The sequence below is a fragment of the Apium graveolens genome, chromosome 7, assembly GCF_009905375.1.
Source record: "Apium graveolens cultivar Ventura chromosome 7, ASM990537v1, whole genome shotgun sequence".
NCBI lineage: Eukaryota > Viridiplantae > Streptophyta > Magnoliopsida > Apiales > Apiaceae > Apium > Apium graveolens.
The window spans coordinates 93868256-93883327 of NC_133653.1; the positions used below are offsets into that span (position 1 = coordinate 93868256).

Here is a 15072-nt window from a genome sequence, read left to right on the forward strand (position 1 = left end):
ATAGCTATTCTTAGTGAGTATCTATTTACAAATTTACATGGTTATTCAGTCTTTAAAGAATACAATCACAAACTTGGAACATGTTTAATTCATTGAACATAGAAGGTAATATGGCAAATATATAAATCTTATTGAACAATTTTTTCTAGTTTCTTGTTCAAAAGCTTTACTTTTGCAAATTAATAAACATTAAGATACTTATACATTGTGTCCAATAAACATACAATATATCTTGCTAAAAAAAAGCTTCTCGCCTGCATTATTACACGATTACAGAGGAAGCTTAGCTGGAAAATTTCTCTCGGTCATGGGGAGTTGTATAGTCTATATTTGGACCACTGGGAATAATTCCAAATGGATTGATCGAAGGATGGCTTCCATAGTAATGCTTCTTGATGTGTTCCATATGGACAGTGCTACTCATTCCAGGGATTTGGTATATGTCTTTAGTATAGTTGAACAAATTTGGGTACTCGCGAAGGAGCTTCTTGTTGCACTTGAAGTGAACAGCATAAACCTGTATTTTCAGCACAAGATTATGGTTAGACACTTAAACTTGTACTTCAAACAACGTCGTTGCATTTGCAGCTGTCAGGTGTATCGTTACAAGCTATAAGGTGCAAATCAAACAATTATTTGAGGATGATAAGAACATACATTATGAAGAAAACCCAGAAATGAATTTCATGACTGTCTTGGAGCATGTTAGTTTTCTCAAGACATGATGCATTGTAATATTTCAATAAAAGACCAAAAAGTTGATGTGTGCTACTAAAAACAGAAAAGCCCTCTTTAGACATGGGAAATCGTGTATTTTAAGGAATTCACAAAGTTGAAGCCAAATTAAGCTTCATCCTGCAAACTATGAAAATTACACTATGGTAAAATTTAATGTCTCTCAGAAGTAATGATATCTGCTCTTTCCAAGTAGTAGGAATTATTGTCCAATATATATAAAAAGAACGGCAGTTCTTCGTAATAGCAGGTATTGACACTTGCACAGAACACACAGACAGACATGATGCACATTCTTTTTCCGCGGAATTCATGACTCTTAGGTAATTGGTTCAAAAATCAGAACATCTCTCTTCCTTGTGGAAAGAATTCATACCTCATCAAATCTTATAAGAGTTACAAACAAGCGGACATCTGCTTCTGTCAGTGTCTTCCCGCTTATATATCGCTGCTTGCCAAGTATCTCCTCACATCTATCCAAGGCTTCATACAACTTTTGCACAGCCTTAACAATAATACCCAAAAATGTTTGAGAAAATAGCCACGAGCAATATACAAGAAATATAATTATTCCCAATAACCCCCCCCCCCCCCAATTAAATGAACCATAAATCAGAAAATGATACCTCATTGTACGGCTCTTGTTTCGTGGCAAATCCACATTTATATACGCCATTATTTATCCCGTCATATACCCAACTGTTCACTTCGTTAATATGCTCTTCCATATTAGAAGGATAGAGGTCTAAGGACGCATTCTCTGCGAGATGGTTAAATTCCGTGTTAAACATACGAATTATCTCCTCACTCTCGTTGTTCACTATCGTCTTTTGCTTTTTGTCCCAAAGAACCTAAGATTACACAACATCCAACCAATCATATACAAAAGTGGAAATTCAAGAAAAAGAAGGGATGATATATATTGAATTGACATACCGGAACTGTGTATTTTCCAGCATAGTTTATACTTGCAATCTCGTATATTTCTCTTATACTTTTTGCTCCATTAAAAGGGTCTACTCCTGCCCCTGGCTCCTCTGTATCTGATGCAGGAAAGACCCAACCCCTGTGGTCATCACTGTCCTTTGTTCTCCCCCATATAGGCTTAACAGACTAAAATATGAGTTAATTAATATCTATAACCACTTAATGTGACTAGGAATTATAAGAAAAAATACTTTAAAAACTTACTGTATAACTGATGGCTTTATCTAGCCCTTTAATCTTCAAGTACGCAAGACACCTGGAGGCCCAAGGACATGCATATGATACATAAAGATGATATCTTCCGGCCTCTGCAGGGAAGGGGGAGTTTGGATCTTTTGAGATCAGATGACGAAATGTTGAAGGAGTTCTTACAAAAGCGCCAGATGCTGACATCTCGTCTAAAGCGGAACGAGCCATTTGTGGATAGAGCTGAAGTATGAATTAGTATCATAAACACAGAAACTAGTGCTGTAGTATGAATTAGTATAAAAAAGCCACCAACTGCTTTAACTCTAGTTGTAAATCAGAATAATGAAATACATACGCAAAATAATAACTACATGCTGATCTGTAAAAAAAATGTCAATTTCAATTTCTGTAGACCCTACTGGCCTGGAGTTAATTTCTCAACAGCCAGTAGCATCAACTTTGACCATACAACAAATGATCAAAATTACAAGAAATTTCAAGGCAGACCAAACCCCCTGTATAATTTATCTTCTCAAGTAAGATGTACACAGACCCTACCCCAAAATTATTGAAAATGACATGAGAAACTTTGCATTTCTCTGACTCAATCAAGAAAACAATAAATGGTATTCACTAAATAAAATATCACAGACTCTGATCAATTGAATACGGAATTAGATAGATAATATGGATACAAAATATACCAAGAAACGTAACAATTATATTTGAAATGAAAAAGGTGATCACAAGCATGCAAACTGATATAGAGAAATAAGGGGGGGGGGGGGGGGGTTGAAAGATGTACCTTAGAAGACAAGTGATTGCAGAGGTGAGGTTGCTTTGGCACAAAACTACCGAGTTTACAAATGGAAGGATACATCAATTTTTATTTTATTTATTTTTTAATTTATATACATCGTGTATCTCTCTTCTCATTCTTCTTTTTAATGAGGGCCATGTCCTTATCCCCCGCCAACAAAATTGCAAGTTTGCAAACTTAAATGTCACGTTTGTCAATACTACTGATGGATTAAATTGACTTTTTCTTAATTAAATTCACTTTCGTTTCATGGATTTTTTATACATTATATAATTAAAAATATATAAAAAAATTATATCATTAGAATGGACATTTAGTCTATTTCAATATTTAATTTTTAGTTTTTCAAATTAGCAAATACATTTTTTTTAGTGTTTAGTTAAATATTGGTTAATTGGACTTGAAAATCAATATCTACACATAATTAGGTACAAAAGGAATACTATTATATAACTATTTAAAATTTTATTCCACTCAATATTAAGATTCATAATCTTATAACCCAATTGAAATTATTAATAAGCATACTTTCTTGGATGTTTTAGTTGCTTTCCGTTCGCACTCATTTTTGTTGTATCTATTTAATACGGATATTAAAGAAGTCAATGGTGTAAATGATATACAAAGAGACCAACTTTAAAAAGTTAATTACAAATCAAATTAAATTAAATACATATAAAGAGATAAATTAACCAAGTAAGGTAGGATAAAACAATTTAATCAAAATATTTTTAACAATACTGAACGAGGGACTGGCAAAATAATCTGATCCGATGGATTATCGATCCGAAATCCGAAATTTTGAATTTACCGAACCCGATTTTTTGGATTTGGATTTGGATATAAATTTAATTTTAAAACCCGATTTTTTTTGGATTTGGGTATTAGGTATACCGATCTGAAACCCGATCCGAAATCCGAAATTTTGAATTTACCGAACCCGATTTTTTAGATTTGGATATGTATTTAATTTTTAAACCCGAAAATTTTTGGATTTGGATTTGGATATTAGGTATACCGATCCGAAATCCAAAACTCTATCCGAATCCGATCTAAACCCGAAATTCGAGAAAAACCCGAATTATTAGTTATATATATATTAATTACATATAATTAGATTTTTATATATTACATATTATAATATTATATATAAATATATATAATTTTATATAATATACATTATACATATTATTATATAATTTTTAGAACATATATTTTTATATTTACGTTAAAAATTAACTAATTATAAGGTTCAATCAAATATTATTATTCAATCATTTAAATGTATGATAAGGTTTATAAAGTTAACAAAATATTTTTAATGATAAATTTAAAAATTGGGTATAGTTGAGTTAATTTTTTAAATATTACTATAAATATAATAATACAATTAAAGACGTGGTGAAGTGTTTGATGAAAACACGTTAAAACTTTTTTCTCTGCAATTCGCATGTTCGATACCAAACACTTGCAATATTAATAATTATACAAATTTTTAGATTTTGGGTTCGGATATGAATATCTAATTCAAAAAAATTTTCGGATTTCGGGTATACCCAAATCCGATCCGAAATCGGATGAATCAGGTTCGGATATTATTTTTCGGGTATTTTTCAGGTTCGAATATGAATAAAATTTTCGGCCATCCCTGGACTTGGCAACCGCCGCCACTACTTGCAGTATTGACTTATTTATTTGGTTCTGCCTTTCAGCAGCCTAACTTTCAATAAAATTTGTGTTTTCTAACAATTATTGTATTTTCAAGTAAATTTCAACACGTATGCAATGACAACACCACAATTCTTTCATATTATAAAAGAATAAAAGTATTCTGGTACTAAAAGAAACATATTTCTATCCAACTTCTTCATGTCCTCTATGGTGCAAAAGATATATGTATAAAAAAAACCAAATCATTAACTCTTGCAGTTAAAGAAATGTGGGGGGACTGGCCTATACCTTTTGCTACAATAATATTAAAAAGCACACTGTGATTGTTAAAAATTGAAAAGATTAACACTATCCCGGCATGATCTTGAGGAAGACACTTTCATTTTCCCAGCAATCAATAAACTAAACATGCCCAAGTCCCAACTATGATTACCCTGTGTCAATGCACTACGCGATATCCGCATGCCTATCAGCAAACACTTTCTGTCTTCAAGATAATCTGGAAGAAGGATTCAGTGTCGGGGATGTTCATCTCTTATGTACAGGGTGATTTATTGAATGGTACCTTGGTAGCAGTTCTTTCTGAAATTTTAGGAGGAGAGATCAGTTACATAATTGTAGTAGAATACTTGCTTACTGGATGATCAAGTTATAGACAGACATGGGAAGATCACAAAGTTATGATTGTATATATTCCTGACAATGAGCAAACTTTCGACTAAAAGAATTCTAGAGAAGCAACTCACTGATCTGGTCAAGGTGAGTATAGATATTGAGCACGCTTACCCTGACAATATTAGACCTTCATCTACAGGTGGTATAAGAAAAATAACTTCTTCCTGGTCCATTTTAATCATCAATATTAGTTCACTATATAAATTTTTTCTGACAGCTAGAAATTTACATGATGAAATATCACAACTATCAATAGTGCTGAAGAGGTTTAAGAAAAAATAAATACTACAGCGTAAACCAAAACAGGCACAAGATTAATCACTCATAAGTGGAAACAGAAAAAGCTGAATTAACATAATTTTCTTACAGCACAGAAAGATCGTGTGTGTAACATGGCTTGCTAAAGTAACTGTCTTTATTTGCAATATCCATGGATTTTTAAGCAGTAGTAATACCAAATATATAACTACATAAAATGCATAACAAAAGAAAGGTTTATTTCATTCAGATTTTCCAGAAACAAATTTACCCTGTTTAGTCTATAAGAATCAGTTGAGGAAGGATGAGGATGACAAATTGAAAATCAGTTAACTTTTCCATTGAGAAATGCTATTACGCATAATTGGTAATTAAAATACATTGCATTTTTACTGAAAAGCAACACCCTGATTTCTCAATAGAATGACATACGTTTTTATAATTAGCTTATTGAAAGTAAATGCATCTATTCCAATTATAAGACTACAGTTTAGATGCAGCTCACCTTATATTTGGTCGCCTAAACTTGTTTCTCACATGGGAAGAAAGATACAATGAAACCGAGGTCATAAGGTAATTGCCGTTATCAATAACTGCAGAATTTTTCAAAAAAGATTTATCTCTACAAGCTCAGAACTCACTGCAAGGAAGTCAATAGCATGAAGTATACAGCTTCTCTGAACAGGAAAGTACCAACTGCTTACCTCAATCAAGACTCCACGTCTCTGATGTGCGGACAGATTTTAGGTCGCTTGTCTTGCCGAGCAGCGGTGAAGACAGAGATACTGCCTTCTGTAAGACACTAATCAAATGTAAATGTATTACCATCTACCTTTTCACAGTTTTCCAGGTCAAAAGATACTGCATCATTTCCGTACACTTCCAAAAATGGAAAACAATCCTGATACAAGATTGGAAAGTGAATCACACCATCACTAGATATGACAACAGTTGATATTCATGGTTTGAATGCATTAGAGCCCACTAACTTGGGCCTTTTAATATCCTTTCTGATACATCAGAAACAAGTTCATATTTGTTGCTTTCATAACATGCAGTCATGAAAGCTGCAAGACTTACTCTATCAATGTTATGGTCTTTATCGATTAATTTATGGAAAAATGCTGCTGCGATATCTACTTTCTGGTCATTACAGAGCTTTCTGATCAAGGTGTTAACAGTGCGTATCCACAACTTTTTGTCTAGTTTGTCAAGGATAATCATAGCTGTTGAAGATTCACCAATTTTGCAGTGTTCATACGCTAATGTCAGGCGAGTAACTTCACACGGTGAAATTCCTTTATCTGTCATGGCATCATACAATACACAAGCCGCATCCATTTTTGACTCCTTACAAAGCCCACTTATCAGAGCACAATATGTGATACTATCAGGTATACAACCATGTTCACTCATCCTCTGAAAGTACTTCATACCTATGTCTGCCTTGTTATCTCTAGAGTATCCACATATCATAGAGGTGTATGTTTTACTGGTTGGAACCAAGCCAAGTTTAAGGGCTTCATCAAAAAGCCTCTCGCTTTCTTTCATTTTTTTTTGCCGACAGAATGCAGCAATTAATGTAGTAAATGTATGTATATCAGGCGGAATGCCATCCTTTAACATCTTATTAAAGAACACCAAAGCTAGCATTATATCATCACAGTTGCAGCTATATGATATGAATATGGTATACGTAAATCTATCAGCATGCAGACCACATCTAAAGCATCTCTCCAGCAACTCATATGCCTCTTGAACCCTTCCTTTCTTACATAGACCATCAAATAATGCGTTGTAAGTACAAATATTAAGAGACAGTCCCTCTTTGCCCATCATATCCATCAAGTCATATGCACGATCAAAGTTTCCTACTTTACAGTGTCCATCAATTAAAGTAGTATAAGTATTAACATTAGGAACCAATCCCTGTTCAAGCATCTTACGAAGCAGCATATCCGCTCGATTCATCTTCTCTTCCTTACAATATCCATTGATCATAGCAGTATACGTAAGCACATTGGGTTTATAATTATCACTCCTGACAAGTTTAAGAAAAAGCCTAAAAGCCTTATCAATCCATCCTTTCTTACATAAACCATCAATCATAACAGTATGTGTATAAACATTCGGCTTCAAACCTTTCCTCACCATCTCCTCCAACAACTCAAACCCTTGCTTAATACTCCCCCTCTTACACAACCCATTAATCAAACACGTATAATTAATCACATTCGGACTCAACCCCACATCAACCATCTTCCCAAAAACCCACAACCCTCGATTCACCAAACCCTTGTCACAAAACAACCTAACAACCATCGTACAAGTCGCATTATCAACCCGAAACCCTCTCTCCAACATTCCACATAACCACCTATCCACTTCCCTAACCTTACCAATCCTACAATACCCAATAACCATCAATTTAAAACAACCCGCATTCGGGACCACCCCTCGTTGACACATTTCATCAAACACCTTCTCCGCAAAACCAATCATCCCCAATTCAACACAAACCCCAAGAAGAAAATTCAAACCCCACGTATTCAAAACCAACCCTTGATTCCCCATTTCAATAACAATCCCAACAGCCTCTTTCAGCCTCCCAATCTCACCAAAATTCTTAACCAAACACCTCATAACCTCCTCAGCTCTCTCCACATTATCATTCTCAATCAAAGAAGAAGCTAAAACAATATAAAACCTCAAAAAGTACCTAAATTTATGGAACCCAATAGCCCAATAAAAGAAACTCAAGGCCACCATAGAGCCAGCCTCATCAGAGAGAGAAGCAACAATAGTAATGGCTTGTTCTAGAGAGAGAGAAGATGAGTCTAGAGAGAGATTGAGCTTGGGAGGTGTAGATTTGAAATGGGTTTGGTTTTGGTAGTAAGATTGACACACTAGTGAACAAATGGTTTTGATTGATGAAGAGGTGGTTGTGTGATAGTGTTTTGGGGTGAGGAAAAAGAGGGGTTTGATGAGTTTGTGAGTGTAGGTTTTGGTGTGTTTGTGAAGAGTGATGAGAAATGATACCATGGGGATGAGTTCTTGGAAGAGCTTTCATGTATGGGGGCTTTGACGGCTTAGCTTGGAATTCATGTAAAGACATGTGGATAAAGCAAATTAATGGAACCGTAAACGGTAACCGGGTAACACATTTGTAGAATGTCACTAGTGTCGCCCCTAAAAAGAATTGGGTTAATTATCAAAGACTTTAATTTAAATGGACGAGTCATTAATTACAAAACTGACTCAAATGAGTCGCTCATTTAAAAATTTATAATAAATTATTATTCTATCATTAGTCAAAATTTTTATAAGTTTTATATATTGAGTTTCGTACACTTTTTATGAATGATATTATATCCAAATAAATGTTTTGAGTTTTAATATTTTAGATAATATTGTTAGATTTTTAAAATTTTATCAGCCATTTATTTTTAATTTTTTGATTATTTTATTTATTTTAATTAAAAATAAATAGTAGATAAATATTAAAAAAATTAAAAATATTATCTAAAATACTAGAACTCAGAATCTTTCATTTGAATGTAATATCATTCATAAAAAATGTGCGAAACTCAATATATAATACGTTTAAGAATTTTGGCTAACGATAAAGTGATATTTTTGATACAAATTTTCAAATGAGTAACTCATTTGAGTCATTTTTGTAATCAGTGACTCATTTGATACATTTGGACACAGTAAGTGACCTACTTGATATTTAATCCTAAAATATTTTTACCTCATTATACTCATAATTATGTCGATGCAAAAGCATTCTTACCCGTGTTAGAGCATCTCCAACGTTGTGCACCTGTTAGGTATAATATCTACGTGTCACTATATTATACCTAACATGTAAAAAATGGAACACTCCAACGGGAAGACTTGTTAGGTATAAATATAGATAACGAAAGAGACGCACGCCACATTTGAAAATGGAACACTCCAACTAGAAAACTTGTTACTTGTCACGTATAAATATAGATAATGAAAGAGACGCGCACCACGTTTGTTCATTGTTGAGCCATCATCTATAATAATACTCTACGTCATCTCCTGCCTATATTAACCATAATTTAGTCTAAATCTTATTCTAAATCTTATTATTTATATTTTTCATAACATGTTTAAGGTTTGAATATATAATATTATAATATAAAAAATGATGTATATATCTTCATAATTATTATATGTATAGATGAATAAATATATTGCTTGTATTTTTATTTATAAAACAATAATGTTATATAATATTAAGTGTAATAAAGTTATTTTATTGTTACCTAAATTTATAAAAATTATAATATATTAAGATATGTTTTAGTCATATATTTTATTTTATATGTACGTAATATTCATAATAATTACTCATTTTTATTTTATAATGTTTACTTTAAAATATTGATTTAAATATATAAATGTTATAATATTATAATAAATATATTTTTAGTAAATATATTATTATATTTCCACTAATATAAAACATAATTAATTAAACTCCCTTTCAAAAAAAGAAAGAATTAAATTTATTTTATTTATATATTTAAAATTAATAAAAAGAATAATATTATGAATATAGTTAATGCCATTGGAGTAAAAATGTTTACAGGTTCAATAAATTTTTAGCTAACCATGTTTTAACTAACAATTTTAGATGTTATCCTTGGAGATGCTCTTAGAACTTTTTTCGATTTGGACCTGAATAGTAGAATGCGAGAGATTGTCCCCTATTCATATCCAGAGTTTGTGGAGTTTGTGAGTGTAGGTTTTGGTGTCTTTATATGTCGATTCATATCTGTATCCGTTCAGGTCACGGATTTCGGATCGGATATCCGCTCCATTTATGTATATTTATTTTTTGACTTAACTTATTATAAAATATATTTAAAATTGACAATTCCCAAAAATATTAAAATACAAGTACAATATATCGAAGTTCAAAGATAAATTACAAACTAAAATTCGCTTTGTGAAATAAACATACCATTGGTTTGTACAGTATTTTAATTCTAACAATGAAAAAATCTTATATGAATTGAAACTTCGGTTATGCTACTCTAAAAGGTAAAAGAATTAGGGTTAGAGAAATGGGGTTATAGGAACGAACCAGACTCTATAGACTGAACTAAACTAAGTATAGATAATTAGACTTGACTCAAGGATAATACGTTTAAAATTAGAATTATTAAAAAATATTTATATAATATTATATAGATATAAACCGAATCGGGTTATTAACGGATCGACTCGGCCTAAATCCATATTCATGTTAGTCGCTAAACACGCGTTAATATTACACGCAAGTATACGAGTTCGCAAGTAGTATAAGATATAAATCATATTCGATCCCTCAGAGACTGTATTGGTTAACTAACTAAATTACGCACCTAAGCAACAATGTATGGTTATTATTTAATGCTAAGACAATAACAAAGTGAGGATGTTTATAACTAAGGATTACGCTAACAATTATAACTAAGAGAATAAAATAGACTGAATTAATATATATGACAAACATGGGATTCTAACTTCATTAAGTATTTCATTCAATAGTTTTATTATTCTCAACCTTAGCATGCAATGGTGATGACACTAATCAGATAACACGAAATTGATAAACGCCAACTTTCGCTGCGCGAGTACCATTCTACCAGACATCCACAAAAGAGATAGAAGCTGAATATGCACCAATTATATTGAGACCCTATATGTCTATAGAATTTGACAACATAATGGTTTAAGCACAAGTTATTTATCTTGATTACATAGGGCAAGTAAGATGGGTAAAATTACCTACGGATCATGCATAAAAATACATGAACCTATGCTAGCATGACAAGTTCTAAATCCTTAAATTCACTTTCGCTTTATTAAGAATTAACACGCTATCTTATAAGTTCGCGACCCTCATAAGATGAATAAGCACAACCATAACTAGGATATCATACAATCACCACACACTAAGGCATCAAACAAATTAACTAAAAAAACCCGTAAATAAATCCGCTAGAACCCCACGATAACGATTAGCCCATAATTGAACTCATCGCCAACATGGGTTCCAATGAAAACATGATATAACAAACATAGTCTTTATACGAATAAATAAATCAAAGTACACACAAGAATATAGGTTCAGCAAAACAAGAAACAAGCATCCAAATTACAACTCAAAACAAAGATTCACAAGAATAAACTAGATCGTCTTCGCCTTTGTTGAATTGTGCCAAAAGGTCTCTTGCCGTCTTCTCACTCCTTGATGTCTTGAAAACTCTGGATATCTGAATATCTCTTTGAAATACGACCTAAGTTATGTTTATATAGCAGTCCATGCATTCCCAGGAGTCCAGACTTCGAATTGCAAATGTAATAACCCCAATTTTTGGAAATTTTTGAAACCCTTATGAATAGTGTTTTTGCTGAATGAGAAAAATTTTCATGCCCCACTATGTAGGGATTCTGTTATGGATATTCTGAGATATTATTAGTACTCTATATGGTATATAAGTGTATGTAAAGATTGTCAGAATCCAATTCCGAATACTTTGATTTTTACCGAAAAATCCACTAGATACGGAAAGAATTGAGTATAAGGTAACAGGATAAAAAGGATTTAAATTAAAGGATTATAAGAGAGGATAAAAAAAAGGGAATATAATATATTGAGAAAGGTTAAGGGAACCTAAGTAATAAGATCCCGGGTATGATCCCTCAAACGATAAACGAAAACGAAAGTTAAGCGAACCGTATAACAGATCAACGGTCATTAGGCAAAAAATTAGGAAGTTAATCAAAGAGATTAGAGGGGAAGATGTCATCCAACCAATGAGAAGAGGACAAAGAGGGAAAGATGACATCATAGCATGACATAAGCATGACATGGAAATGAAGGAAATGTGGTGGATTGTTAACCACACAAAACCAAGGTTAAATTGGTAATTAACCTAAAATAAAACTAATCTAATTCAATCAACCAAGCCAAACATTTCATTTCATCAAAACAAAAAAACACAAAACCTCTTATTTCTTCATTGCTCTCGGCTTTTTCCATTTTCAAGGGAAAGAAATTTCAAAACTCAAGATCAAGGCTTCCTAAATTGGTAAGATAATTCCCTAGTCATCCTTATGCATAGTTATGGCTATCTTATGAGTTTAAGCCTTCAATTCTTTCTCAATCTTCTTCAATAAATCAATGAAGAAGACAATGAATAGTGATTTCAAAGTTTTTAACTTGATTTTTTCTTGTTTTCCTTTAAGATCCAAGCATCCCTAAGACTTCTCAAGGCTTCTTAAGGCTTCCTAGCTACTCCCACCACTTCAAGGAAGGTATATCATCTCCAAACCCTATATTCCTTTGTATAATAAGATGATTTTGATTGTTACGGTGATATAGTAGCTTAATGCTTGTGGTTTAGAGTTTGGGTTGGAGTGGTAGTGAAATGGAATGGTGAATCTTGTTGTTTTGGTTAAAAGAAATTAAGTATAGTTAAATTCAAGCTTAAGCATAAGTATAAATGTTAATATTGAATTTATTGGGGATGTTATGATGTGATAAGGATGGACTTTGGTTGTATGAATGGATTGGGGTTGTTTGGTGATGAATTGGAGTGATATAAAATTGGGTAATCGCGTAAACATAGCCGTCGTAATGTCCGATTTACTTTAGACTGCTTTTGTTCATAACATTTGGACCCGATAACTCCCTGCTAGATTTTGACCATTGCCATGTTTAGATAGTTCATGTTACGAGCTTCGTTTTGATATGTAGTCCGTTTGATTCCGATGCACGGTTTAGGAGAAACGACCGTTTCAAGTAACGGCGTTTCGCGAACAAAACTTTTCCCCTCGCCTTACTTTGAAACATAGGTTAAAGACCAAAAAGGGTTAATTAATGTATGAAACAATTATGGTAAGTGTTTTAGGCAGTTGGTAAGACACTCGCGAAGGAATCGCCTTAAAACTCGTAATGGTTAAATTATTAAAAATGGTGGAGCCGAGGGTACTCGAGTGACTTAAGAGAATCAGTAAGCGCAAAACAAGCGTTAGAGTCTAAGTTAGTTAAAGTATAGATTTAAAAGTGACTTTGGTTTAATTCCAACTTACTTGTTGTTTATAGGTTACCAGACTCGTCCCGAGCCTTTTATCACCCCCAGTCGCTCAGGCAAGTTTTCTACCCGTTATACTGTTGTTGTGATGTATATATGTATATGCATTATCTTGTAATAAATGCATGATGGTTATATTACCAAATTCTTGCGATATATTGTAGCATGTGATATGGTACATATGCATGCCTGTTTCGTATTCTTGCCATATATATCTGTTGGTTCAGTTGATAATACCTATGCTAAAGAATAGCGGTAATTTGCATATACCCTTAGTATAGGGACCCAAAGGTGAAAACATTTTCTAAAACCGGGAGTCGAGGATCCCGAGTAGATTTTATATATATATATATTTATATATATATATGGTTATAGTTTTCAAAACTATTAATCGAATAAGGTTTATTCGATAACTTTATTTTATTAATGAATATTATCTTGAATATTCATTCGAGGACTTATGACTCCTTTAGATTATTTATTGAATATTACTTGGATATTCATTTGAGGATGTATGACTCCTTTATTTTATTTAATGAATATTATTTATAATATTCATTCGAGGTATTATGACTCCGCTTATTATTTATTAATATTCTTTATTTTATTAAAGAATAATGTTCGATAATCAAACTTACTTTTGATATTCAAATAAAGATATTACTTTCGTATAAATATATCTTTGATTATTTACTATTCATTTCAAGTATAAGTTTTCCAACTTCTACCTCAATTATTCTTTATGGGAATATTATTTAAATAATAATATTCAGATATTTCTTTATATTGAGACTGATTTACTTTATTAAATCGGCATTATTCCAAACACTCTTTAAAGTGTTTTCAAGTCTTTAAAATGATTTTCAAAAGTTAGAGCGGATCCCAAAACTCATTTTTATATTTAAGATCTTCCTTTTAAAAAGGGGATTTAAATACACGCTCAAAACCGGAGGGATCCAACTCTGTGGTGTATTTTATATTCGCAACAAGGTTGTTGTCTTGATAAAAGAGTTTTTGATTACTTACCCAACACTCGGGAAGTAGAACAAGTTAATCCATTAACAGGCATCGCCTGGGAAATATCGGTGAGTTTTCCTTTCCAACTAGATACGACTTCTTGGGGAAAGTGGGGACGAGCTTTACGTTTCAGAGTCATGGATTTCATCTGACCTAGGAGTGGCGTAAGTGGCCGAGTAGCGCCGGCCCAGCCTTATTATATTGGCCCAAATGGCCTGGAAGTTCCGCTAAGGCGGTCCATTCCTTAGGAGTTCAGTGTTCGGTTGACAAGTAAATCCGACAGGTTCTCCTCTACATGTAAAAAATGGTGGGGTTGTACTACTACGACTGATCATCGTAAGTGGTCTTCCTGGCGCGACAAACTCCCGTAATGAGTTCATCATCCAGTTGGATAATTCTGCAACACTACCCGTAGCATTTCGATCGAAAGGCTACAAATGGGTGGTTGCCGAAGCATTGACAGGGTCAAACAGTTTTATTGGTGTATCCATTGAATGAAGTATCTCGTAACTTCATTTCTTTTCAAAACATTTCAAAGATCAAATATATTCAAGTTTTATTTGTGGTCTCATCTATGGGATGACCTCTTGAATCTTATTA

General features: G+C 32.7%; 2 protein-coding genes across 4 annotated transcripts; both read right to left on the reverse strand.

Moving 5' to 3' along the window:
* Positions 1-70: 70 nt before the first annotated feature.
* LOC141672138 (uncharacterized) lies at positions 71-2875 on the reverse strand. The gene is made up of 6 exons (XM_074478641.1): positions 2717-2875; positions 1927-2151; positions 1672-1848; positions 1362-1586; positions 1112-1240; positions 71-517 (listed from the first exon to the last, which is right to left on the reverse strand). Exons 1-6 carry the CDS (start codon positions 2789-2791, stop codon positions 284-286), a joined length of 1065 nt encoding a protein of 354 aa, XP_074334742.1. The 5' UTR covers positions 2792-2875; the 3' UTR covers positions 71-283.
* A 1642-nt stretch (positions 2876-4517) lies between these two features.
* On the reverse strand, positions 4518-8480 carry LOC141671729 (uncharacterized). Of its 3 annotated transcripts, XM_074478056.1 has the most exons (5): positions 6416-8480; positions 6040-6236; positions 5841-5928; positions 5189-5241; positions 4518-4984 (listed from the first exon to the last, which is right to left on the reverse strand). In XM_074478056.1, exons 1-2 carry the CDS (start codon positions 8375-8377, stop codon positions 6138-6140), a joined length of 2061 nt encoding a protein of 686 aa, XP_074334157.1. In that variant the 5' UTR covers positions 8378-8480; the 3' UTR covers positions 4518-4984; positions 5189-5241; positions 5841-5928; positions 6040-6137. The 3 variants fall into 3 exon arrangements, with proteins under 3 accessions (XP_074334157.1, XP_074334156.1, XP_074334158.1); XM_074478055.1 differs by lacking the exon at positions 5189-5241; XM_074478057.1 differs by lacking the exon at positions 5189-5241 and having other exon boundaries at positions 6040-8480.
* Positions 8481-15072: the final 6592 nt, after the last annotated feature.